Source organism: Coturnix japonica, chromosome 1 (assembly GCF_001577835.2).
Source record: "Coturnix japonica isolate 7356 chromosome 1, Coturnix japonica 2.1, whole genome shotgun sequence".
In the NCBI taxonomy this organism is placed as follows: Eukaryota; Metazoa; Chordata; class Aves; order Galliformes; family Phasianidae; genus Coturnix; species Coturnix japonica.
In genome coordinates this window covers 31,582,849-31,610,695 of record NC_029516.1, presented here as the reverse complement: position 1 = coordinate 31,610,695, position 27,847 = coordinate 31,582,849, and the positions used below count along the sequence as shown (strand labels likewise).

Here is a 27,847-nt window from a genome sequence, read left to right as displayed (position 1 = left end):
GATCAAGCAATCCAGCTGAAGGTAAAGCAATCTGAACATGTAACTTAGATTCTATAAAACTAACACGTGTAATATCAGAATTACGGTACAGTTACATCTTAAGTCTGTCTTCCTGCCTTGCTAAAATACCCAACAGCTACAAGGTGAAATCCTATCTTGGAATTTCTATAATGTACAGAAAACTTAGAAATCTTCTTCATTCTATCGTAAATTAAGTTTTAAATTCTTATATTCCCACCTGATTTTTGTCAGTGGTCAAAATAAAAAGTACTCTCCTGCAAGAAAGCATTTACTATGCAATACATCGCACATCCTTCCCTTCTGTCCTCAAGTGAAGATTATTTGAATCCACAACAGAGGCACTGTGGTAGTCATAAAAACATACATCTCTCAGCTGTGAGTGTAAGAACCCTATTTACTTACCAGTCCTCTAATCCTTTCACTTAATTTAGCCTCACATTTCATGTTTATCATATCATTCTCATCCTTAATTCTTGGTCTAAAAAAAAAAGCCTTAATACACTCTGAAAACTTAACACAAAGGAAACAGGATTAATTTGACAACTAATTAGCACAACAGATTCTTAATCAGTAGGCCTGTATATTGCTGTAATTGAAGTAGATGATTTATACAGCAGGGGAGAATGCACCTAATTCACAGTGCATTTCTACCATATGGTTTCTCTCTAGGGTCATCCCATACTTTTTCCATGACATTTAGATATGCTGGCACATTTAATCTCATTTATTTCTACTTCTAAAAGACAACTGATACATAAGTATGAAGACTTCAGAGACAGAGAAAGCTACAATTTCAAAATTTCTACAGCATTAGAATTGTTATTACTGAACGAGTTCATAGATTTCTTCATTCGTGTCTTACAACTAAAGTAAAACGCACCAATATCTCCTCTGCTTTCCTCAAGCTCTAAGTGTGTGAAGAACTTGCTCCCGAGCCCCAGTGCTCACAGGAAACTCTCTCTGAAGTCATATGCTTGTTTAGTCCTGTAGCAGCTTCTGCTACATAATCAAGTAACAGGTTTCCAAAAATTTCAGCTATTAGTTAACTAGAGAAAAATCAAACTCAGACCTGACTAAAAGAGACAACTAACCAGCTGTATTAACTAAACAAAGACAAGACTCAAACTGAGGCACTGGCTCCTCAACTTTTACTATTAAACTCCAAAATCCATCTTATTGAAGTACTGCCAGCTACCATCTTCTGGTCCCTTTGTAGAGCATCTAGACATGGTGACTGCAGGTTTTTTTCCCCTTTCAGCTTGTTTGCTAACATTTCTCTCTTTCCAGTCTTATGACCACTCCATTTCCTGTCTCACCAGAATACATACAACAGGAACAGCACTGTGATCTATTGGTGGTTCCATGTGCCAGAAAACATTCTGGTGGGCACAGAATGCTCTGGCAATGCTTGCCGAGATAATACCATACATTAGCGCCCCAATAAAAGCCGTTGCATAAAGAATAGGAGGTAGGAGGCATTGGAAGAGACCTCCTATCACGCTTGTTAACAGAAGCAGAGTTGAATCCAGAGTTCAGCAGCCATTGAGCACCTAAGCGTTCTTCTCTGATCCTTTTACCTCCAACTCAACCTATTTCCCCCTGATCTTTTGTTTGTCCACCTCATTTCTAGGGAATTCAGTCTATGAGTTTGAAAAGCCATGAAAACTGCAGAAGCCATCATATCTGCTGTGAGTACATCTGCAGGATCGTACTATTGGCATTTTTAAAAGCCAGGTTAAGACAACTAACTTTCAATTCAACCCTCCCTATGTGAATGTTCTGTATGTTAAGATACCTGAAAAACTGCACTGATACAGTAGCACTTATTTTAACATGTATAACGAATAAACTGCACATGCTGTTTTACAGACAATATATATTTGTAAACTTGCTCATGCAAAATTAGTGTGAACAACAGGGATATTTGTTTTCTAATCCCCACACCTTAAAAAATGACATTTATGTCTGCTTCTTTTTGAACTTTGCCAAAACCCCCTCTTTAATATAACAAATCTTACACAGGATTTATCTGCCAGCCAAAACAATTTATGAAGCTGAAACAAAAAGAATAAAAAGTTATACAAAAACATGGTGCATCTGGATGCTCGATTCCCACCTCCCCCACACCTCTTTGTTGTCGTCTACAAATAGAAAGAGTAAACAAAAGGAAGAAGAAAAAAAAAAGAAATCATGGTCACAAAATTTTAACATTTTTAATCCTAAATGTTACAGGGAAAATGGATGCTGGAACCTACTTCCATACACCATGCGTCAACTTTTTAATTCCCAAATGTGGCCAAATCCACTAGAACAAGAGTGGTTAACAAACTCTGGATTATGGAAATACATTTCTGGAATAGATGCTAGAAAAGCAACAATGGGAAAAGCCAACTGTCTCCATAAAGGTAAATAAAGTGGAACAATGTGTAGATTAGATACTTTTTTCTGTTTCTTACTCATAACCTGTCAATTCAGTGCATCTTATGGTTCAACATAATGGTCCCCATTTTGGGCAAACATTTAACTAGTGTCCATAGATTCCAAGTTAGTGGATGATGAATCTTTTTGGATACTTTCAAAGATGGTTGCCAGCTCAGTGTTAGAGCTTATCTGTGACTGGAATTCACTCATTAATGGACTCTTCTCTGCTTCTGGAATGGTTAGAAGTGCTGCTACTGCCCTCATCGCAGATCGTTTCAGTTCATCTTGCTTTTCAAACTCCTGTTTCACTGAATTTGCCTTTACCTAGGGAAAAACATGAAAATGTTTGGAAACATAGCTCAGCTCTCCCTCTACACTCAACCCACACATATCATATAAAGCCCTATTTCCTTTCACTAGACAAAACACGGTACAGTAAACAGAAAAATGCTGCGATTTACCATGTCAATAACAAAATAAAAACGCTGGCAGCTAACCCTTTAGCTAGTAGAGTCAGTAAATAACATTGAAATGGCACTATCACAAATACTTTCAGACTTCTGAGAACAAAAATTAAACAAAAAATCTGCTTTTTAAAAAAAAATTGATTAGCCTTCCCTCTTGATTTCAGTGATAAATTATTATTAGAAACAGTAAAAATTACCGACAGTATATATAAAAGATTACAGTAATGGGGAAAAGAAAGATAAATCAGGCATTAAATCAGTATCAGAGCCCATAGCTGGATCAAGATGAGTGGGAGAAGGAGACCAACTGTGCCAAAATCCAAAAATCTCATTATATAAATGATGAGGGAAAAACAAAGCAAACAACACGATAAAACAAACCAAAAACCAGCACCACTTTATGCTACCTCCATCCTTCATCACGCTAATGCTTGTCTGCAACAACATAATCATCAGCAGTCAGAAAAACCCTCAGTATTCTAATTTCACTGTTTATAATAGACACAAGTTGCTGAAGTAGCAGCTAGATTTCTGAGAAACAAAAGAAATGGCAAAGAAGCAGCATTTTTAATAATGAACTGATCATTTTACTCTTCAATTTGTAGTTTAAGAAGAAGTAACGCATCTGCTGACTGCAATTTACAAACTGTAACTCAGGAAATGCTGCAGCAGTAGATGTGGATTACAAGAATCATTCTTCATATACAAATTCATTTGTAATTCTGTAAAGCAATACAAGATAATTAGCAAACAGAAGTTCCTATTTAAAAGAATACCTTAGTTGTACATGTAGCGCGCAAAGGTTCAACAAGCCTATCCAATCTCTGCAGCACTGCGCTTGGACAAAGGGTAGACAGTCTCACCAGCATTAAAAAGGTTAGCATCTGGTTGGAGAGAAAACCAAAAATCAGTCATGCGGAGCACAGAGTTATTTCCTAGAGTACTCTGCAACCGTTAACCGTAATGCTTAAATATTTCATTATTTAAAATATCATTAAAGCACGTGAAGTATCATTGCTACCATCTCAGTCTACTCACTATTCAAAACATTTACTGCTTGCTTACGTAGTAAAATGACAGCTAACCTTAATGTCATAGTGATCCTTCAAGCCATCTTCAACATGGTTTAGGAATTCAAATATATCTAGTCTATCCAAACAGCTATCCAGAAGAGTATACATGCACTCAAAGGCAGCTTTCCTAATGTCCAACCCATCATCAACTGTGTGCTTAAATGGTCCCATTTCCACCTGTCAGCAAACAAAAAAACAAAGTTAAAAAGTAATATATTTAGGCAAACAGAGTCTACTTATGTTAATCTGGTCACATTTTGCTCAGTTAACGTACCTCTCTGATTAATTCCTTTCTGACTTTTGTTTCATTGTAAAGATGAGGAAGCACAGTATCTAAGAGGTCCCTTATTAATGATGGTTTGTTGTGTGCAGCTGAGTTAAATGTCACTAGGGCTACCCTCCTGACATTGAGATCTGGGTCCTCCAATGTTTTCAAAAAATCACCTGCAATTGAATAGAGAAATACATCAACAAATTCCTAATGGACCAGAAGATAAGCCTACTCAGCATGTATTAATGTAACAAGGCCTGTCTCCATACGTTTTCACATTAGCTCCTTTGTAGCTTTGTAGCACTGCTTTGATAAAACAAAGGCCTGCAGGAACAAGTATTTTCACCCCCCTCCTGCCCCCACAGTATTTAGCAACTTCCAAGAGTGCTGAATGTTTAAAGAGGGGAAAAACAGGATGTAAAAAAAGGCGGCTTCTACACCCACAAAAAAAAAAAAGGTAACAAGACTAACAAGAAGAGAATTTTGAAGTAGTAGATCCCAATAGCTCATTTACTGTTTTCAATACCCAGAAAGTATTTCCAGAAATCGAAAGGGTAAAGCACCTTCAGTGGGAGGAAGACAGCAGGAGGAGAAGCCCCCACGCATAATCATTCAACTCATTAATGTATTAATAAAAAAAATATTAAAGATTAGCAATGAAAATAAGGTAAGAACTGACACTGCCTCAACCATAAACAAACAACCTGCTCCCCACAAAACTGTTTCTAAAGATGAATCTTTTTACCTCTTATTAGATTTAGTGGCATATGCTCCTTTCTAAAGATTTTAGGGTCATCAATCCACTACAAAGCTAAGAGTCACCACAGCATATTAAAGAAATCTACAACAATGTCATACAAATGAGAAAAGCTCAGAAAGCCACAGAATTGCAAAGCTCTATCATACTGAAAGCCCTGATTACCTTACCCACAAACAATAGCTTCCAATAATTTTCAGACCAGAAAGCATTACAGAATTGCAAGGGCCTAGATTTACAACCCACCATCTGACAATACTCAGAATTAACACGTGTATATATATTTTAAGACCAAGTATTTCCAAGACCACCTTTCTGGGTAAAGAAGGAACCTTACTAATTCAACCTGACATAATTTACAAAGATCCTGGAAGAAGAAATCATCTCTTAGGTACCATCTTTCCTTGTCCTTGCTCCTTGCATGCTTTGTCCATTGCAGATGCATTATATGCAACTTTTATCACATATCTTGTACCACTCTGAATTCAAATGAGCTAGAGTTAACAAAAATAATTGGCTCCTAAGGAAAGCACTTCAAACACTTTCAACAGTTAACATAAGCAGTTATTTCTAGTTCCACCTACAAAATAATCTTCCTCCGAAGACACACAGAATACGCTTTAAATGCAATTCCATTGCTTGAAAACTTAGAATTTGTCACTAGAAGTAAAGAACTTACCTATGCAGTTCTTCAAGAGCGGGTCTATGGGTTGTGGATGATCAGAAATAGTGAACTTCACAGCAGTCACCACAGAACTTCGAGCATACGAGGATCCTAATGTGAAATAAAATTGTGAGTACGTAACAGTTAAAACAGCACAACTACAGAATTTAAACCACACTTAAACCCATTCTTTCCGAGCTTCTAATAGTCTTACACAAGCTGAAGAGCAAATGCTACTTATTATTGGTAACACAGCATTGTCTCTGTAGATGTACTGGTGTTACATTTTAAACGCTGAAACACAGTATTTGAAATAAATCTTTTCTGCACCAGAAAACTGAAGTAATGAGGCTACTTGCACACTCTTCTAATTTCTCTCATGCAAGCCTTTAAACAATTCTCCTCTTTAAAGCAGAAGGACATGAAGAAAACACACTGATGCAGTTCTTAATACGACTATAACTCAGTATCAGTTTCATCCTTTCCAACCTTACAAACTTCAGAATTCTTACTGGAGAATTAGGAATATATTAAATGTTAATGCTCTGCAACAAATCTATCAAGCAGTACTGTCCTTTGCTGCCCACGCTCTTCCCTTTAAGTTTATAGTTTTGTTAAATGTAACATTATTAAATTAAATATCATACTCTGAAAGCAGAACATAAAAGTAATTCATGCTCTGCACCACTTAACTTTCTCTTGCCCAAATGGAACTAAACTTCATATTGTTCTTGGCAGAGGGTTTTGGGGGGCAAGCAGACTTCAGGAATATTACAGAACTTAAGGAAATTGCTAAAAAAACCCACAACAATATATTAAGATAATACAAGGCCATTTTCTACAATTTAAGCATACAACTCACCTGATGCCAAGTATCCCTTGAGTCGTGGAAGCAGAGTCTCTGGGTCTATTAAAGTAAGCTTGCCCAAGCATTCAGCAACAACATTCCTTGTACCCTCTTCTGCACATTCGCAGTGTTTCAGGAGTAAGGCCCAGATGTTCTCAACATATGGTTTGAGACCAATCACTGATGCAGAGCTAATTATTTCTTTCAAGGAATGAAGAAGAAGGTATTGCCTCTTAGGCTGGCTGGTTATTTCTTGTAAGACAAAAGGCAGATACTCAGGAAGATTGCCAACACTAATACTGCCTAATGCGTAAGATGCTGCTGATTTGACTTCTTCACTAGGAGAAGAGAATGCTTCTAATATTACAGACTTCAGCTCAATTTGTCCACTTAGGTCAATGTGATGCCCAACTTCCCCAAGTGAAAGCAAAGCCAAAAGCCGAATGGAATCCGTGGACCTTGAGTTCTTGACATCTTGAATGAACTGACCTACTACAGCTGGTCCCTCCTTAGGGCACGCTCGAGTAAGGGCAGCCACACATTTGGCAATGGAATAATAAGACTGCTTGTGAGTAAGTGCTGTGCTCTGAGAGTACACTGGACCCGTTAACATGCGCAGTAAATCCATATAGCCTAAATTATTTGTACCAGTCACAACCAAAGCTTGGAAAAATTCTAGCATGGCACTAAGTGCTCCGCCCTGAAGTAGAGGCGATCTCACCAGCCCAATAAGTTCATTGAGAATGGACCCGCTAATCTTTGACAAGGAGGAAGGATATACTTTAGCAAGTGTTGTCAGAAAACTGATGGCCATCTGTGATACGTGCATATCACTTTCACTAATAAGAGGTGGAAGCTCATCCAGGACAGCATCAATCATGGCAGCTGTCAAGCTGTCACTGTAATTCTTAATTAAAATATCTAGAGCTGAAAGAGTGCCCAGTTTCAAAGCCCGTTGGTTCTTTCTCAAAAAAGAAGCAAGAATAGGAACTCCTTCCCCCAGGATTGGTCTCAAATCTATCTTCAAAGGAGAACCAGCAATCAGTGTCATGGCCTTCACTGTCGTTAACCGAGTGATTTCATTCTTCAGTCTCTCTAGGAAGATCTGAAGTGTACTAGGCAGGTCTGTGCCCAAGCTGTCACCAAGGCTACAAATGATTTGACCCATGCAAGATATTGCCCTTTCTTTCACCTCCTGATCAATGTCAGCAGCCTTTAATCTCTTGATTGTACAAGTAAAGAGATCTTTGATGTAAGGAGTAGCATCAAAGGAAGAAGGCTGGTCTAAAGGACGAATGACTTTCACTAGTTGTTGAGTAACCAAAAGTGCCTCTGAGGTAATCTTGTAAAATGGATCTCCAACACAAGCTACAACTGGAGGCACCAGGGCTTGAACATGAGGATGAAAGACTTGGGGAGAATGATTGCAGAGGATCACATACAAACAGGACAAAGCATCTATCTTCAGATTAGAAGAACTTGATTTGTCATTCAGTGAAAAGATTATTCCTGGAAGAAAGATGAAAAATGTATTTTTAGGTTAGGATATTTATATTCTGTTAGAACACTTCAAATTTCCAAAGTAAGGCCGTTATACTGTATCAGGTTGAGTGTAGGAAAGCACCAAATGCTTCCCAAGTCCCTTTCATGCCATTTTATTCAAACAATTACTTTTCAAACTTTTTCTACACAGAGGATTTGGGCCATTTGAAGGTTTGTGATGCCACTTTTAATTATAAAAGGAATCTGTACCTTTACATTTTCCAAGATTACTTTTCCTTTTTTACTTCAAAATTCAGTATTTAAGGCATTAAAAGCTAAAATACATGCCATATTTTTTGAGATAATCAACTAAAGGCAAATGAACTTTTCATCAAAATAAAGAAGAAAAAAATCTCAATCTAACAGCCAACCCTTGTTTTCAAGATTAATGGAAATGTAACTAAGCTATTTACATGAATTTATAAATACAGTAGCTGATTGCATTGCCAATTTCAAATATAAACAGAATACAGTCAAGATTTTCATACTGAAGTTTCATATCCAAGTTCCAAGTAAATCTTTAGTTTAATTGTATTTAGTTTTTCATACCTGGTACAAGTACAGGAACATGCTGTGTTAGGGCTCCAGGTAATACATTTACTAGCTCAGTCAGCATATTAAAGCAACACTGACGGGTCTTCACACTTTTCTCCTTCATTTGTTTGTGCAAGGCTTTGACTATGTTGGGAACCTGTAACCATCACACATCTGTTAATCGATTCAATAGCTGACATTTCTTTCATCTGCCATCAACTGGGGAGAAGGCTAAAACAGACCTTTCTCTATTTCTGATTTCTCAACAGAATCAGTTGTATAAATAGCAAGAAATGAAGATTCAAAAGAATCACAAAGTAAAAAAAATAGTACTATAACTTCAAAAGGTGAGATGAAACAAAAGAAAACTACATTTGCATTAATAAAATTATGCAAAGAAACAATTGAAAAGTCAGTCAAATAATTCACTTTAAGAAAAGGAAAATGCCATTTGTCAGCACTATCCTTTTTATTTTGCAAATAAAACATGTTATAGCAAATCAAGTTGTATCATGATCAATAGAGGTTTTACCTCTATTGGAACATACAAAATAACTATTTTGCTTTGCCAGTGTGGGTAAATTATACAGGACATACAACTTTTAGAGGTAAAGAACTGAAGTCTTTAGCACAAAACACATCTGCCCAAGCCAGTCATTTTAATTTCCATGACTGGAGATTAACTGCTGCACCTTTCTGGGCTGGTTCTATGACTTGGGATCCCAGAACACAGTACTACAGTACTATAACCTGTAATCTACATATGACAGAAGCATGGCATGGCATATTTCAAGAGCAATCAATATGAATAGGACATGATATCAATGTGTTTTCACAAAGTTAAAAAAAACTTGATGAATAACCTGACTCTGAAGCATTGTCAAAGGTGTCTCTCCTTGTTCCATTGCATCAGGATCACAAAGCCAACTTTGCACCGGTCGAGTTTGTTTTAAAAGAGAAAGATAAGCATGAAAAACATCTGCTTTAACATTTTCTTCACGTTCTTTGAATCTGGCTATTAAAGCAGGAGATACAGTTTTGTAGAATTCTGGAAGCATTTCGTGTCGTGTGCTAACAACAGCATCCAGACATTTAGCAGCTGCACGCCTTACTTTCCAGCTCATGTCATCATCATCACTATATTCATCATCGCTCCCTTGAAAAAATAAAATGATGCAGATGTTCAAATCTAGACAGTCAAAGCATCAAAGTTTTATCCTAAAGAAAAATATTGAGTATTTAGCAATTTTTAACCTATTTATGTGTTAAATAATAACATTTTACAGGGCAAGTAGTGAGAAATCTTTCCCACGTCAAATATGTATTTTCAATTCATAAACAGACATATTTTTCACTTCAGATCTATCATACTACATGCTGTTAGCTTTTATCATCTTTTATGTATTTTAAAATATTTATCTTGTACTTTATTTTCACCCATGGAATTATTTATCTTCAGCAGTAACATTTAGTACTTTTATTCTGAGAAATGAGTTCATAAGTCATGTTTATAAACCAATACAGAAACTGAGTTTGGAATTATACAAGTCATTCAACTACTTATACTTAGCAGCACTGACACCATTTCAATTTTCTCACACCACTACAGGTTCTCAACCTTTCTCTCTCCCAAACCAAAATGCAAATATACCTTGATCATCATCATCACCACCATCAGCATCCATAGCATTTTCATCTTCATCTTCATCATCATAATTGTAATTTGGATCATAGGTGAGATATTTAAGACAAATATTTATAATAGTAGATACATGAGGATAAACTTCTTTAGGACATCTGCACAGTACAAAGACAAAAAGAAAGTCTGATTACCTATGAGAATTAAAATATTTCTGCCTAAAAGACTTAATGCTACATAAAGTACACTGAAGACATCATAGCTAAGCCAAGTACTATCAAATGCATCCATCTGTAATTCAGAAAGGACAATGCCAATATGCAACCCAATCTACTAGACTGGAATACTGCAGAAGAGCAAGACATGCCTTTGGATATAATTTATTTTCCTCACCACTATAAGACAACAATAATTATTAGAATACTTCCTCATTTCTGTATTTATTAGCAGCACTGGCACAGCAGAGTTTATGACATCCAAACATAATCCCACTGCTTAACAGTTAAGGTATAACATTACATTACAGAAACAATTTCAGTTCAAATCTTGCAAAACTATTGTATACCAAGGAGACTACTAGATCTTAAGATAACTCAAAATAAATGCCTGAGAATTACTTACCTCCTAACAAAGGATTCAAATGCTTGAATGCAATACTCCCGTAGTTCATCATCGTCTACATTACAAAACTTTACAACCAAAGGAATTATTTTCTCAAGATATTCACCTGACAAGAGAATATTAGCAAAGTAATTACTCTCATCTAAAGAACCTTCCCCGTAACAGATAATTTATATATTTTTCTTACCTATTCTATGACCTGCTTGCCTACTGATAGCAGCAATACACTGTATATAGGTCCTAGTTGTTGACATGGAATCATTTTTAGACAGCTCTGTCAACAGATGTTCAATGAGGTCAACAAAAACCATATTGCCACAACTCATAACCAGGTGACCAAGAGCAATGATGGTTCTTTTCCTCACAGCAAGTCTGGGGCTAGTCAGCTGGGGGAGCAGACAGGTCAGAATTGAAGGATGGAAGTTAACAAGCAGTCCTCCTTGCCTTAAAACAGACAAAACACAAACTCAAACCAATTGAATCTAGATAACTTTGTTCATATATTCTACCAGAATTTCTTAAAATATTCCCAAAACACCACAGAGATTCCAATTAAGTTTTTAAAGTTTTGGAACTTTAAAAAACAAGAAACAAGTTTAAAATACACCTTCAAAGCAATAAACATTGAAAAGTAACTTAAAACTACAGTTACCAGAAAAAGAAACAAATTATCAGTCTTCTCAATTAACTTATCTTTAATACATCCCATTATCTGGTTTGAACTAAGGTTTCATTTACACTTAACATCTTGCCATGTTACTTCATTTAAAGTAAATTTTATTTAATATTTTGAAAATTAGGAAGTTAAAGGAGTATTTACTGGCATTCATCAGCATTTTGGAAGAAGGATGTTTACCTGCTCAGCATATCAGCCATGATATCTAGTGCCTCCAATTGAACAGACACATCTTCCTGCTTGGCTATAGCACTAGTGAGACGCCCTGTGATCTTTTTGCAAACATTAGCTGCTAATGCAGAACCTGAAAATACAATAAGACCTCAGCATTTCCATAATAAGAAAATACAGTTATTAACACAAGAGGTCGTGCCTGTAACTATGGGAAGCAACTAGCATTTAACATGAATCAGCTTTCCCACCCAATAAAACAAGTTTGAACAGCAAGTTTCTTTGCTCATGTAAAGTATTATGCTCTGCATTAGAGCTGAAAGACTACCTATATACCCAAAAACATTCTGAGTAGGAGGGTTCAGTTTTATAAGTTGTACGTAACAAAAAAGATACTGCTTTTGGCAGGTCAAGTAATGGAAAGCAAAGGCCAAAATAAGCTTAGAGCAATAAATGGAAGGACTACAAACAAAAATAAAGTAACTAAAAGAAGCACAGAAGTAGATGGTGACTCTTGACAAAAAAAACAAAACAAGGTACAGCCACTTCACACAAGGAGCTATTTAAGTCTACTTGAGAGGCTGCTAAAATAAACATTATACGTGCTTTAAAATTCAAGTTAAAACGTCTTTGCTACACCTGCACAGTTTTCCCCAACATACACGGAAGGTTTTTTGTTGTTTTCTTTAAAGTCACATTTTTGGAATGTAGATGTGAAATTAATGCCATTCTAATCTACATTTTAAATATTTATTTTTAAGTTTATGCATCTTATTACTACCTGATTAACACGTGATTATTTATTTGTGGACTTTCAGTAAAGGATGTCAAAGTCCGAGCATGCCTGTATTGTTTGTTTTTATTTAAGCAACTTCAGTCTCTAAAAGCTGCATTTTCAAAGCCCTCTTAATCAGCTTTCTCTTCTCATTCATACCCTACATACAATATCTGAAATCAACTTGAGTAAAAAGGTAATAATACTAACTGAAGAGCTGTTCAACATTAGCATCTCTTCTGGAGTGGACCGTCTTCATTTAAAACTACAATTCAGCATTTCAGTAACTTAACAGCAACTTGTTAGAAACATTAGGTACATTCCAAAACACTTATCTAAACTGAGGTAAGAAACTGAATTGTTAAAGAAAAATATGCAAATTTTAATTTAATTTATGAGTGTTCTATCAACCAAAAAGCAAGAAGAGGTTTTGTTATGAGTACAGCCCAGAAATGTTCCACCAGATGATTATTAAAATAGAAGATTTTATGCTCAATTTGTTACTCCAGCGTTCCTGTAACACAAGATTTTTCTCCTGAAATGTCGCATCAGTGTTGGAAACTTAAGTTTTTTAAACCAGCAGGATTCCAAAGTACCGCCACAGAACTAAAAGAACGTCTTGAATACAAAACACCTTACCACTGGAAGCTGGGGGGAGTTCTCCAATCACAGTTTTAAGGCCAATGCTTGAAATGTCACGTAACTGTTCTTTATCTGAAAGCATGTTTGTACAGAGTGTATCTACAATGGTCTCCACTTGATACTCCTTCACTTTGCTCACCAACGGGCCGAGGCTGTATAAAGAGAAGAAAGGTAATACATTTGCAATGATAAATAAAAACATCCAAATCCTTCATTTTTATTTCTGTATCTTATATGAAGTCACAAAGTTAAGATTGGTTTTAGTAGCAACACAAAGCAAATGTTTTACACCTGACAGCTCTTAGCTGGTCAGGCTGATAACCTACCTCCTTAGATCTAGTGACAAAATACAGATTTAGTGCATCTGTTTGTTTGGTTTTTTTTAGTCTAGTGATGGAAACAGTTTTGTATGAGTGCTGTGCTTCACCATTCCAAAACCTGAGCCCCTCTTACTTCATCACACTTAATACCAAGGCTTACAAAACTACCTAGCCAAAGACATCAGTCTATGTACTACAAAGTTCAGACAAGTAAGCAAACCTCTTTACTACCACAACTTCATTCTTTATTCTACAAAACACTTGGGTTCTTTTTGACATGTTCATTCTACGCCATAAAATGCCTTAATAGAATACAGCAGTGAAATATAAAACAGAAACATGGCAAGTCTTCATTCAGAGACCCTTATAAACACAGCACTTGGGGGAAAGAGTGAAAATGTCACCGTAAGGTTAATGTTCAGCCATCTCAAATATTTCAAGGATGATGACAATTTTGTTTCCTTTATCGTACGCTTCCCTTTGTTCAAAACACTGAAGCTGCAGAAAGTTGCAGTGAAATCTACTTCATTGCTAAGAAATACAGTACCCTTCATCATCTTCCTAACCCTACTGCCAACTTTCAGTGCCTCTCCCTTGTAAACACCCTGTTCCAGACAGGAAGTTATGCAAAAAATCAGTGCCTTATTCTGCCTCTATTTCGTTCTAACACTAGCAAGCAAGTCTTCCACTTCCTTCTTGAGGCTCTAGGAAAGACACAAGAGCAGGACTGTGGTTTTATTGAGCTGTGTAGAAAAGTACACACACCTTCTCTCTCCTTTTCCCTCCACATTTGCTTACTCAGTTCTAACTTTTCATTTAATTATTTATTTTACAACACCAGCCTTCAGACAAACTGCCTCAGAAAAGGGAAAGTCCAGAAATTCTGGAATGTTAGCACTGTAAGTGACGCGTTCAAAAAAACGACGCGTTCATCACTAACACAGCAGGCAACAGTAACTGCTCTGAAAGACATACCTCCCTCATTTTACACGCTTCTGCATTTTGATCTTGCCAGCTATTTTCTCTGCGTTGACATCTGTAACATTATTACCCTATCAAATCATGCTTACTGGTGTAATGCCAACACAAGAATCATAGAACAGAAACATGGAATGGCCTGGGTTGAACAGGACCACAATGATCATCCAGTTTCAACCCCCTGCTATGTGCAGGGTCACCAACCACCAGACCAGGCTGCCCAGAGCCACATCCAGCCTGGCCCTGAATGCCTGCAGGGATGGGGCATCCACAACCTCCTTGGGCAACCTGTGCCAGTGCGTCACCACCCTCTGAGTAAAAAAACTTCCTCCTAATATCTAACCTGAACCTCCCCTGTCTGTTCAAAACCATTCCCCCTTGTCCTATCACTATCCACCCTTGTAAACAGATGCACCCCCTCCTGTTTATACTCCAAATCTCAAGAGGTGAGATGGAACATGAAGCTACCATTACTGAGTTTGTAGACGCTTTGGTTTGGCACTGAACCTACAAGAAGCAATGGCAGCCAAACAAGCCCGCAAGTCATACAGCAGCACAAGCAAAGAAATTCTACGGTCTGATTTGCAACAGCATCCCAATGCTTTTCGGCCTGTGATTAAACCAAAGCCATACAAGAAAACTGAACTAATTATCAAAATAATACTAAGTGTAAGGGAAAAAAAGGTAAGTCTTCAAATCTTTTGCCGCTATTGCTAAGTACATGAGGTCTTTGAGACTGCAGTGATTTAGGCCCATAACATCACTGAAATATTTGAAGTTTGGAGAAGTTTTACATGTAATTTTGCCATCTACTTGTGAAACAGATTAACATATCTAACACCAGAACAACATCTAACCACAAGTATTTGTCTAGTTTAATTCCTCATTAACTGTAAAATGAGTATCTTGTGGAAAGGTGGACTGTCTTGACAAGTTTATTAAAATAAATACTAATACGTATAATAATAACATTTATATTTAGAAAGTTGTAGCGGATCAATTTGGAATTCAACATACAATGTTTGGAAACAAATAGCAATGATCACACTTCTAAAACAGTTCAGTCACAAGTCACTTTGATAAACGAGGGTAGATCTTTTATAAAATGCTTTGAAAGGTTAAATTGGAAAAAAATAAAACAAGCTCAAGACACTGGGAAAGAGGTGGGATAACATCTAACTTCATAAAATGAATCGTACAATGCAATATGGGAATTATTAGATGATGGTGCAGAGCTAAACCCTGATTAACAAACAGCAGTATAGAGTTCTAGTGAAATGAAGATATGCGGTATATTCTAACCTAACTGCGCCACAGTACTGAAAAGAAGCTGTCTGGATGCAAAGTATTTCCCTTCAGCAATTACAGGAGGGGAAAAAATGCTTTGGTTTTATTTCCTAAGTTTCTGAATTAAAAGAGCAAGTTTCACATAAAGAAAAAAAAGAAAGGAAAAAGAAAGCAGCGGCACTAAGTCAGCTGCAAAAAACCAGAAAAGAAATAAAATCAACAAGCAAGCAGAAATTCTGTCCAAGCAAGCAAGATAGTAATCTCTTGATAAAGGCTATTATGCTGAAAGCAGATAGTCAAAAACCTAAATCAAGTTCTGCTGCTCAGGCAGACGCTTACTTTAAGCTTAGTACTTGTATCAAGTAATTCCTACATTATTCTGTTACAAAAACACACAAATATGTTAAGACAGAAGAATCACCCTTGAGTCTTCAAAATCTGAAGGAAAAAGTTACTTTCTTCACAGGTATTGAGAGACAAGCACACAGTGCGCAAGCTGACAAGCAAAGCAGTATTTCTTGTTTTACTGGAAACAACTCTGGAGTTCAAATCCAGCTCCCCAGGAACACAGCTGGAGCCTGAGTTCACTACTAGCTAATAAAACTGTCAGTGGTAGGGGAACCTGTGGGTCACCCGTCACTATTCAGAAGGAAAGGCTTGAGGCAATGGCATTCACCATACAGGCACTAAATAAAGTGAATTTAGGAGCTCAAGACTGTATTTGCTAAGAATAAGATAACCCCAAACTTTCATTGCCTCTTTGGTGCTGCAGGGGGGAGGGTGGGGAGTAGCTTAATTCTTAATGCTGTCAACAAGGAACTGCTCCCTGCTATTAATTTTATTTGCTGACCTATAAGCACATTTCAAGTTCCCTACACCCTTCACACTTCACCATACAGCTCAAACCACAGGGCAACTTAGACCCCGAAAACCACAGTTCCAACCTATTTATTTTCTCCACTCCCAAGATAGTGCTTCAACAGCTCAAGCTAAGCTGCTACCTGCAGGTGGAGGGAGCTAGACTAGAATTCAGACTCAGAAGACTGCAAGCCAATGATTCCAGCTGGACTCAAAGGACTAAGATCTACAGTTTCCACTCTGGGACAGCGAGCAGACATGGCTCTCTGAGTGTGAAGAAAAAAGCAAAACTCTTTCTACCCCCAACCTGTTGTATGTGCCTCAATGCTGCCTCCTTTCTTCCCCATGTAAAAAAATAAAAAATCACAGAAACAAGAGTTAACTGCCATAAAAAATGCTCAACCAAAGCCAAAGGCAGCAAGCAAGTGCAGACAGAGATATCTATTACATAGAGCAAACATGAGCACCTAAGCTGTAAGAATAACTTACTATGTAACAGTAATGACAGGGTAACATTTTGTCACTAGTGGTCAGTCATAGACAAACCTATGAGCCTCTCTTTCAGTGGCTCACAATGCCTCACCCCTGTGACTACCACAGAGTATTTGTGCTTGAGGCCCAGCTCCAACGCTAAAAAGCCTGGAACACACAATTCCCATTTCCAGAGATAATCACACCAGCTTCTCATGACAGCAAGGAAGCTGCGGGTGCACAAGTGGCCGAGACAGAATCAGGAGGACCAAAAGGCTGCCCCATACCATATGGCATCATGCTGAACAGTAAAAGAGTTGGCTGGGACAGGGGGCAGCCACAGCTCAAGGATTATCTAAGCATCCGTTAGTGGGTAGTGAGCAATTGCTTTGTGTGCCATTTGTCTTGTATATTCATTTATTATTATAATTATTGCTATATTCTCCTCCTTTTCCATCCAATTAATTTGTCTTCATCTCAACCCACAAGCTTCACCTTTTTCCAGTTCTCTCCTCCAACCCATGGCAGTGGGAACAAGTGAATGGCTGCGTGGTGCTGAGCTGTTGCCAGGTTAAGCCATGACATCCTAAACTTCTACAGCTAGGACTGTCCATTATATGTCAATGATTCTGACAGACCACCTCCACCAAAAACAGTTGCTCCGTAAGTGAAAATACCTACAACTATTATAAGGATGCTTCCTAACTACTGAACAACTAGTAAATTCTTTTAAGTATGTTTATTCTGTAAATGGAAGCTAAAAGAAACTCAGTCAGAGTAAAAGCTGGTCAGTTAGATCCTGATAGCCTTACAGGATGGAATGACAGGGTAGGCAGGTAAGCCCATGCTGACTCCAGCAAGGCTTTCAACACTGTTGCCTTGTAGAAAGCGTGGGTCAGATGAGTGAGCAGTATGGTAGACTTGAGAAGAGCCTGAATGGAAAAGCTCAGAGGGTTGTGATCAGTGGCAGACCTGCTGGAGACCTTTATTTAGCAGGGTCCCCCAGGGGTCGGTACTGGGTCTGATTTTGTTCAATTTATTCAGCAACATCATGGACAAAGAGGAAGAGTGCACCCTCCCTAAGTTCGCTGATACAATACTGAGTGGAGAGGCTGATAACCTACAAGGCTGAGCAGCCATTCAGAGAGATCTCTACAGTCAAGAGAGCTGGGTGTGAAGGAACCTCATGAAATTCAACCAAGGCACGTGCAGGGTGCATCAACTAGGTAGGCAGAAGTTCACACACCATGACAGGATAGGGGCTGACCTGCTGGCATGCAGGTCTGCAGACAGGGACCTAGGACAGCAAACTAGCCATGAGGCAGCAGTGTGCCTTTACAGCTAAGAAGGCCAATGATACCCCAGGATGCATTAGGAATAGTGTTGTCAGCAAGTCAAGGGAGGTTATCCTCCCTCTTCACTACATCCTGGCAAGGCTACATCTGGAATAGTGTCCAGCTCAGGGTTCCCTAGTACAAAACACAAGGAAGCTCCCAGAGTGAGGCCAGTAGAGGGCTATGAGAGTTATTTGGGGGCTGGAACAGCTCTCTTATGAAGAAAGGATAAGAAAGCTAGAAGATGATCAGGCCAAACATCAACAGATGTAAGTATCTTATGGGAGTGGTGCACACTGCTAAGATGGGAGGCAATGGGTACAAACACAGGAGGTTCTCTCTGACCACCAGAAAACATTTCCACAGGTAATAGAACAGGCAGTCCAGAGACGCTGTGGGGTCTCCTCCTTGAAGATCATTGAAAACTGCCTGCTCTGGGTGACCCTGCTCAAGCAGAGGCTGAATCAGATGACTTCAAGAGGGCCCTGCCATGGTTCTGTGCATGAGAAACACTTATTTGCCAATGTTTAAAGACAATGAACCACTTACGTGATGTTCGTCATTCACCCAAATGTTTGGAATTAGTTACTAGAAAGTGTTAAATTTGACTTCACTTGAGTTAGTATCTTCATTCCTGCTTATGGAGCTTGTTAGTCACTGAAGCAGACATCCCAACTAGGGAAGACATTTTAAACAATACCACCTTAAGCTTTTTTTTGGCTTTTCAAATCAGGAGATATTACTTACAGACCCAATTATTAGCCCCAGGTTGCCAACTGGGCTTATCAGAAAAAGAAAATAAACTCCACCTTTCTTTTATAAAATCAGTTCTGAATCCAAAGCATTTGTACTTATGTACTTCAGATATTTGGAAGCAGTTTCCTTTGTCAAGTTCGTTTGTTTGTGTTTAAGTGCTTTTTACCTTTTCCTTTTCTCTAGATAATTCCATTTACTAGTAATGCATGTAAATAGCAGCAACTGCGACAGTGTCACCTTTAAGTTGAATACATTTGAAAATACAGACGTTCACAGAGTATCCTCTTTATTAGAAACATGGATATCATCTCATAACCAACTATAGCCTGAAATCAGCAGGTTTTAGTCATCAAATAAACACATTTACATACAAGGAAGAGAAAAAAAAAATCACAAAAATATATATTTGATTAATATTACCAGCATAGCATGATGTACAAAGGTATATTACGGCACATCCAAAACACTTAAAAAGCTGCTGAACGAGATCAGCCACACAACATATGTGCATCATCCTGTTCACATTAATGACTCACTCACAGCTTCAAGCAGGGTTTCCTATACTAAACCACTGCCCAGAGAAGTCACATTGATAAATGCAGCCAAACTCCAGGAAGGCAATAGGAAGACTCACTGAAAATAATTATTTCAATGCCACGTTTTTATTTGTGTTTTGAGATATAGATATCTATGTAGACAAATGATTATTTATTTCAAGTTTCACAAACTGTTTTAGTATGAAACGATACAAATTTGTCAGAACTGGTTTCAACAGCAGAGCATCACAACTGCTCAGAATGGGAAACATCCTTAAACTGAAGAACTGAACATATGAACTCATCAGTGGCAATTATGGCCATCAGAACATTACTAACAGCAAAGCACAAACAGTCCATCTTATGCTTAGGCACACCGTTCTGCTTGTCTAATTCAGATGCATGCAACCTTGGATAGAACTACAGGCAGTAATAACTACCATCACCGAATGGTACACAGGATACCACTCTGGACTACACAAATAGCCTCCCACTCTCTGAAATAACAGGAGTTTGAATAGGAGTACAACTTCTATTGGGTCAAGGCTTGGAATTGGTTGACTTTTACTGCAAGAGTTCTAAACGCAGTTGATTAACTTTCCTTTTTATTCAGAGAACAGCTCATCTGTCTTGCAAGGTAGCTATCCAAGCATCCATAAACTCAAGCTGTGAACAAAAATCAAACATTTTATCCTATCCCAAAGTAGTACAATATAACTGAAAGGGTCATGAACTAAAACAGCATGAGCTGTTAGAAACAAGTTAGCGTTTTAACAAACAGTGCACTTCCTATCTAAATGTAAACAAGATTAGTGGATAAGGCAAAACTTATTTGTTACTACACTTGCCTAAGAACAAATACAGCTTTAAGACTGTTCTTAGTAATTTTAAATCTGCTCTCTTCAGTGACCTCAGTAAACAAACCTTGAAAGAACGATTCTCCTTCAAGAGATTCTTTCCTGTTTAAGGAGTAATCGATACCATTATCATGCAGAGTTTCCACGGACCCAGCTGGAAGAAGAAACTCCTCTAACAAACTGCAGATCTTTCTTCCTCAAGAACAGGGCTGTCTACAGCACAGATTCCATCCATGTACCTTTAAGACACTCCTCTAAGAGGGAATCTATACCTGAATGGGTCATCGAGCATCAGCCTGATTAAAGTTCCTGCTGAGAGTCTCTAAAGAGCACCAGAGCATTTAATTTAATAAGGTAATCTAAACAATTTATGCTTTCCTCAGCTGAAAGGGATAGAAAATACCTAACAAGTAAAGAACAGAAACACAGCATACAAAGTTGGGAAAAATATGCTGGTCAAATTGAACTTCAACAAACCACGTTTCCATCAAGTACTACAGCAGATGAAAGACACTGCATCACCTTCAATTGCCTTAGAAAAACTACAGTTTAACTGCACCTCTACCTCTCCCATCCTTTACCCTCACTACACTACTGTGCTACCAATGCTTATCTGACTGTAGGAGGAAAGAGCTAAGCCAGAAGAAATTTAACTCCCCAAACCAGTCTACAACAAAATCAGACACGCAACAGTGCAAGAAAAGGAATGGGGGTAAGAACAGCAGAGCAACAGCAAAACCTGCTTAAATTGGCTTAAAACTGTTGTGGAACAGTACCATGAGTCTATGTTACCTTAAGAAAAGAAGGCCATTTTACAGTGTCATTCCCTTGTCCCTCAAGCATATCTGCAAGGGATCAGGACAAGACTAAACAGAACTTCCCATGTTCAAGAATATATACGTTCTAGATGAAGGCTCACAATTTTCCTCAAAGCTTTTATCACATTTCTTTATCCCCTCACAAGAAGTTAAATGCTGTTCTTTAAAATGATCTTTCATTTTGATTAAATTCAAGTATTTTCTCAATGTGTCAAGGTGAACTCTAAAAAAAACAAAAACAAACGGAAGATGCCTAATAAGAGAAATACAGGGCACATCTACATGCACAATCATCTATTCTTTCCAGTTTCTTTCCTTTGCAGCCTTTTGTTAATGTTTTAATAAATACCATTTTGGACTCCAGTTTCAAAGTTCTAGCCTTGCCATTAAGACTGTTATTAATGCTACATGCATTAATCTGAACTTCAGGTAACTTCAAGCCTGCATTCTAAGTGAATATTGCACGTATGCTGCAACAAGTTTTACCACAAAATGTTACTGCAGTAAAAGACAATTCTAAGCCTTAATCTAGTTCCTTAATTACTTAATACCTTTCATGCATGCCTCTCTCCTGAGTACAGACATTCTGTTTCAAAGCCACAGAACATAGAATCATAGAATTACCCACATTGGAAAAGACCTTGAAGATCATCAAGTCCAACCGCAGCCTAACCATAGTACCCTAACTCTAACAACCCTCTGCTAAATCATATCCCTGAGCACCACATCCAAACAGCTCTCAAACACATCCAGGGATGTGGATTCAACCACCTCCCTGGGGAGCCTATTCCAATGCTTAACTACCCTTTCTGTAAAGAAGTGCTTCCTAATATCCAACCTGAACTTGCCCAGGCGCAACTTGAGGCCATTTCTCCTCATCCAGTCACTTGTCACCAGTTAACATAAGCTGTGCGAAAAGGGATTCTGACATTTAAGTTCAAATGCAAGAGCAACATATTATTTTGTGTTAGTTTCTCTCTGAAAGGTTTTAGTTATCGTCACTTAAAATATTTCAGAAGGTGATATAAATACTTCTACGTATAGAAGCAGATGGACAAACGGTCTTTAATCTTCTCATCTTTTAGTTTGATGGCATCAACTGTAAAAAGAAAGCTGAAACAAACTGAGCTCGTCACAACGCGAAACTCCTCTTCAAATCAGTCCCAAGCTCCTCCACAGTGAATTTACTCCACTACCTCATGAAATGTAAACAGAGATGCCCTCCTGAGAGGGCACAAAAAGCCAGAAGGATTGGGTGTTGAAGGCCATAATAAAGGCAGCAACTTTTCAAAGAGGTACAGTAGCCAGAAAAGCCACACCACAGGTAAAGTTAATTAAGTGGAGGAAGAAAGGGTACCAAAGCAGTAGAAGCCTCTGAAAAGCAAGTAACTGCACCACAATCCTGTAAAATATTTGCAGTTCCTGTAAAGCCTGTAAAACCACATGATCATTTGAATGTTAGTGAAGAGGTAAATTCCATGTTTGATAACCAAGGCTCTGCATTTACCTTATGTTTTTATTTCTGCTTGAAAACACTCCAGTACAATTCCATCATCTACCTTCTCACTGTCAAATATCATTGCAGCAACTCCCAATCAACTACCATCTTATAAAACCTATTTACTATTCATTACTAGAGAAAAAGCATGTTAATCATATACCATCAGCAGTGACTGTACACCACATTTATCACCTTAAATCCAAAACGTTACATTGCAGTGTCAACAAAAGAAGCTAAAACTAAAGTCAAATAACCTAAAAGGGCTCCTCTATCAAAAGACAATTCTTTAGGCCATAGGAAAAGAATACATACCATTTGACAGCTAAGTTTTGCACCTCACCATTTTTATCTTCCAGTAATTTCAAAATCATCTTCACCACCTTTCTTTCACTGTCATCATCCAGCTTGATAGAATCTTTCTGTAGTTCTGTCATCAAGTCATTAGTGGCCATAAACCTGAGAAAAGATAGGCAGATAATTATTGCTGAAAGAACACGGGTTACTCACACAGCTCTACAATTTAAGATTTTCAGTTTCCACCATCTCTTATCAAATAAACCACACAGTGTTGGATTCGTGTTACCTACTTTGTGACACAAGCAGCATTTCTTCTACTTACGCAATAGGAAGAAAATACCATTTTAAAACACCATTTAACTTCGAGTTAGATCATCACTTTCCCTTGATGAGAACAGCTACACATATTACCTTCTCTGTTTACACAGTGTTTCAGGTCATCTCCACAACAAAACTGACACTTCCCCCCATTTGAAGCAGTTCTTCCATTTGCTACACCAACTTTGTAAGCTACACCAGGCTGGTAAGAAAGTCTCATCTCTTCTCTGAGGTTATTTAAAAAGAACTTTGAAGCAAGAAGAACAATATACTCTTCCAAATATTCTCCCACAGAAAGAAGCCAGACATTATGGTGTAGGGAACCTGCTTTGGCAAGGGGGCTGGACTCAATGATCTCTAGAGGTCCCTTCCAACCCCTACAATTCTGTGATTCTGTGATTAATGGAGAAATAGAAGTGAAACTATGTTTTACACATTTGTCATCATCTGCCCAGACCGGTTTGTTTATAATCCAGAAAATGGCCAAAGACGTTTATCCAATGTGCGACACTGAAGTCTCAGATTAATTCTTGAGAGATCAATCGAACAGAAAAAGCTTTCATACCAGCTAATTTGGTATTAAATTCTGCTGTCACAATGACCAACAGAAGAACATACTGAGAAATGACTTTCCAAAAATACTGCTTTTATGCCTCCAGTTTCTTCTCTTTCTGAAGTCTGTTTTCCAATCTGTTCCTCTTTCGTACACGTTCTTTCTTCTCAAACAAAGTAATAGAGACACTTTACTCAATTACAGTTCCCAGGGGCTTCACTACCAATCCCAACCCCAGACAAACACCCAGAGAAAAAACGGTTTGCAATTATCCAGTTAAGGCTGACATTTGGGCATGAGATACATTAAACTCAAGCACACATCACTGCAGTTCAGGTCATACTTGGAAGGTTATCTCTGCAGCCTGACCTGTTCGATACTTGTTTTATTGAAAATGAAAGCCAAGACTTCATAATCTTAACGTGCAGCACAAACACCAGATGCCTCACTTCATATAACAGACCCCAACTTCTTGTCTTTGAACACAGCCATTCCAGGCTAATAGTCTTAAGATGTTTCTCACTAAGATAAGAAGGCCTCACTCATTTTCCATTCACTGCAAGAATCCCACTGAAGCCAGCCTACAATCTGACAGGAACCAGATGCTTTCACGATGGATGTGAAAGGCACTATCTTCTTTAATATGATCAGAATTATGGTTTAATATAATGGCTCTTGTCTTTGTATTTTTAATGTATTTATTATTTGTTTTTTTATTTATTTTTGTGTTACTATTTATTATTTTGTTTGTTTTTTTTATTTTATTTTTATTTTATGTTTTTTGTCTTATTTTTCTTTTGTTTCTATTTGTTCTTTATATGATATTTTCTTTATTTTAACTCTTTTAAATATCTTCTCCACCTACTACTCTATTTACATCTGAATTTACCATCCTAAAGAAACCGGATGAGGTTTTAACAAAAAGCAAGTGTGAGAGTCTTGACCTGGGTAGTAATTGCAATGACCAGTCAGGCTGGGGAAAGACCTGTGGTAGAGAGGAGCTCTGCTGAGAGGGACCTGGGCGTATCGGTGGACGGGACAGAGTTAACATTGAGCCAGCAGTGGTGCCTTGTAGCAAAAAAAGCCAATGGCATTACTGGGGGTGTATTATAGAAGAGCGTGTCCTGCAGGCTCGAAAGGATGGTGATCCTCCCTCTACTCTGCCTGGTGAGGCTCATCTGGAATATTGTGTCCAGTTCTGGCTTCCCCAGTCAACAACAAGACAGGGATACTCTGAAAGAGTCCACATGGAGGGCCCACAAAGATTGGTGAAGGGCGTGGAGCATCTCCAGTGAGGAGAGGACTGTAGGGGATGGGTCTGTTTATAGCCTTAGAAAAATAAGAAGGCTGAGAGGGACTTGATCAGGTTTATAAATACCTGAGGTGTGGGAGCCTTAGTGTGTGAGTTGGTTTCTTTTCAGTCAGTGCGTGGGGAAGGCGACTAGGGATAATGGGATGAAAGTAATGCATAGGAGTTGCGCACGAATGTGCGGAAGAATTCTTTTACAGTGAGTGGTGACGGAGCACTGGACAGGCTGCCCAGGGAGGTGGTGATCTCCTTCTCTGGAGATATTCTAGACCTACTGGACGCCTCTCTGCTGTGACATGTGTGTAGGAGCCTGCCTTTGGCAGGCGGGTTGGACTCGATGATCTCTAGCCGGTCCCTTCCAACCCCTACAATTCTGTGATTCTGTGATCTTAAACCTTCATAGCCTCCTATCACGTCCTTGGTCAATAGCCCCCATTTCCCAGCCTTGTTAACTCTCTCCATTACTTGTGACCATTTCCTAGACACAGCAGTGCTCACACATTGTGAGTTCATCAGCATTTCTGCACTGAACTACAACAGGAATCCTCCCGGCAGACAATAATATAATAAAAATACCTAAACCCCACAGTGCTATGGGCAAGAATAGCAACTTTACATTGAAGTAGCTGCTATTTAGAAACATGATTTTGAGTAGTTTAGATGCGGTCTCTGGTCACAAATGTTTCCTCTTTGAACACATCAAAGCTCCCATAGGGCAGAGCAACCCTGTAGCTCCTCAGCCCCTCAGTCTGTGAGCACAATGCTCCTCCCACAGCCTCAAAGTAAATTGTCACCTTCCGCTGCTGCCCATTTAGAACTTCAGTTTCTGGACAACAAGTACCACAAACGATTGCATCAGAAAAGTCAGTTGATCCAATAACTGGAGGATTTAAATTTACAGCGAAATAGCTACTAAAGCACCATTTGCCATCAGCTCAATGACATCAACAGCTCTACCGCCTCTCTTGAAACACACATGGTCTAAGAATAAAAACACCTACAAATACTTGGTGCTCAGAACTACTATGTGCATTATGCAAATACACGTCACAGTTTTCATAAAGACTTGGTATCACGCTAATGTAGCCACTTTGTGAAGCTCTACCATCATTCATTTCTATGGTTCATAATTCAGATTCTAATGTAGGTCATTTCTTTTTAACATTTCAGAATTCCACACTTGTTCAAAGAACCTGGAATGAGGAATCTATTAAACTTAATCCCCCCCAAAGTCAGAACTTGTCCTGTAGTTGCAATGCACTGCTTGGAAAGAACTGCTTGCTCCAGTTCCTGGCTATTTAATCATCACCTGTTTTCTGTTAGATTTTAATATGCTAACAAGAAATTGGTTTAGATGTCAGGAAGCTCTTGAACTCCAATCTAAGCTGCAGCAACCCAGGATTGTTTCATCCCTTAAAAATACAGATGTATAAAGTACAGATGCACTCTTTTGAATGGCCAAAAGCTTCAAATGTGAATTTCTGGCGACTCACCTCAATGCAGATGAAGCAACTTAATTATCTTTCAGCTAATGCTTTGTTAGAACTATGCAAATAGACATACGTGTATTTAACTTACTGCTAAATGATCCCCAGAGGTCTCTTCAAGATTGCAATATTACAATATTTCATTTTCTGATTTTTTTTTCTTTCATTTTTTTTCTCCCCAGTTCTTACGAAGCAACCAAGCAATTCACTAAGAAGCACCGCTCTCGTGCCAGAACCTAAGCTCAGAAACACATCTGCCAGCCCCCATAGAAATACATCGGCTTCTATCTCTGAATGCACACACTCAGAGGCAGCACCAAGGGAGCGCAGCGCCCTTCTGCCCACAGCTGTGGCCCCCGGGGTACGGTGAGCTCCGGGCCTAGTCGGGCTGATAAGCGGGGCACAGGCCCGGCTCACCAGGCCCAAACAGGCCGCCCGGCCCCAAGCACGTCGCGGGCCCGGCCCCTCTCCCGGCCCAGGAGGCATCGAGGCGGGCACAGGCCGAGCTCGGGCCCCGCCATCACTGAGGCCTGAGTGCGGCGCGGGCCCCACCTGAAGTCCTTGTCGCTGGACGTCATCTTCTCCAGCAGGTTGGAGATGTGGTACGAGGCGCTCGCCATGTTGACGCCGGCGGCCTGAGGGAGGAGGAGAAGGAGACAAGGAGGAGAGGGCGGCGTCCTGCCGGCCTGGCCGGCTCCACTTCGCCCGCTGCTGGGGACGGCGCTCGGCGGGAGCCGCGGCCTGCGCGGGGCTGAGGGGGGGGGGAGGGGGCGGGCTCCGCCGCCGATTGGCTCGATTGCGAGGGGCGGGGTGGATTGCCCGCGGCTTGTGGCGCTGAGCGTGCCGGGAAGTGCGGGGCCGCCAGGCCCCACGAGGACTACGAGTCCCAGCGTGCACCGCGCCCGCTGCCTCAGCCTGCGCTATTGGCGGTGCGTGCCGGGATTTGTAGTTTAACGCGACGACGAGGCCTCAGCGGCGCGCTGCATGCTGGGACGAGCAACTTCGGTTGGTGGCCGTGAGCGGGCGGAAGGACTCACCACAGCGCC

General features: G+C 39.2%; 1 protein-coding gene across 1 annotated transcript; it reads right to left on the bottom strand.

Annotated features, from left to right (window-relative positions):
* Positions 1-731: 731 nt before the first annotated feature.
* Positions 732-27,601, bottom strand: CAND1 (cullin associated and neddylation dissociated 1). The gene is made up of 15 exons (XM_015856375.2): positions 27,354-27,601; positions 23,150-23,293; positions 13,119-13,273; positions 11,714-11,837; positions 11,045-11,301; positions 10,858-10,963; positions 10,249-10,394; positions 9,461-9,753; positions 8,613-8,754; positions 6,537-8,030; positions 5,690-5,785; positions 4,257-4,426; positions 3,995-4,159; positions 3,686-3,793; positions 732-2,766 (listed from the first exon to the last, which is right to left on the bottom strand). The coding sequence occupies exons 1-15, from the start codon at positions 27,419-27,421 to the stop codon at positions 2,542-2,544; spliced, it is 3,693 nt and encodes a 1,230-aa protein (XP_015711861.1). The 5' UTR covers positions 27,422-27,601; the 3' UTR covers positions 732-2,541.
* Positions 27,602-27,847: the final 246 nt, after the last annotated feature.

Bases quoted from the DNA above. Each gene is read 5' to 3' on its own strand.
- CAND1 (XM_015856375.2), bottom strand. From the start codon at position 27,421: ATGGCGAGCGCCTCGTACCACATCTCCAACCTGCTGGAGAAGATGACG. The intron at 5,786-6,536 runs GTGAGTTGTATG...ATTTCACATTAG, and splicing joins CAAGGGATACTTGGCATCAG to GATCCTCGTATGCTCGAAGT. The intron at 4,427-5,689 runs GTAAGTTCTTTA...ATTCAATTGCAG, and splicing joins GCTCTTGAAGAACTGCATAG to GTGATTTTTTGAAAACATTG.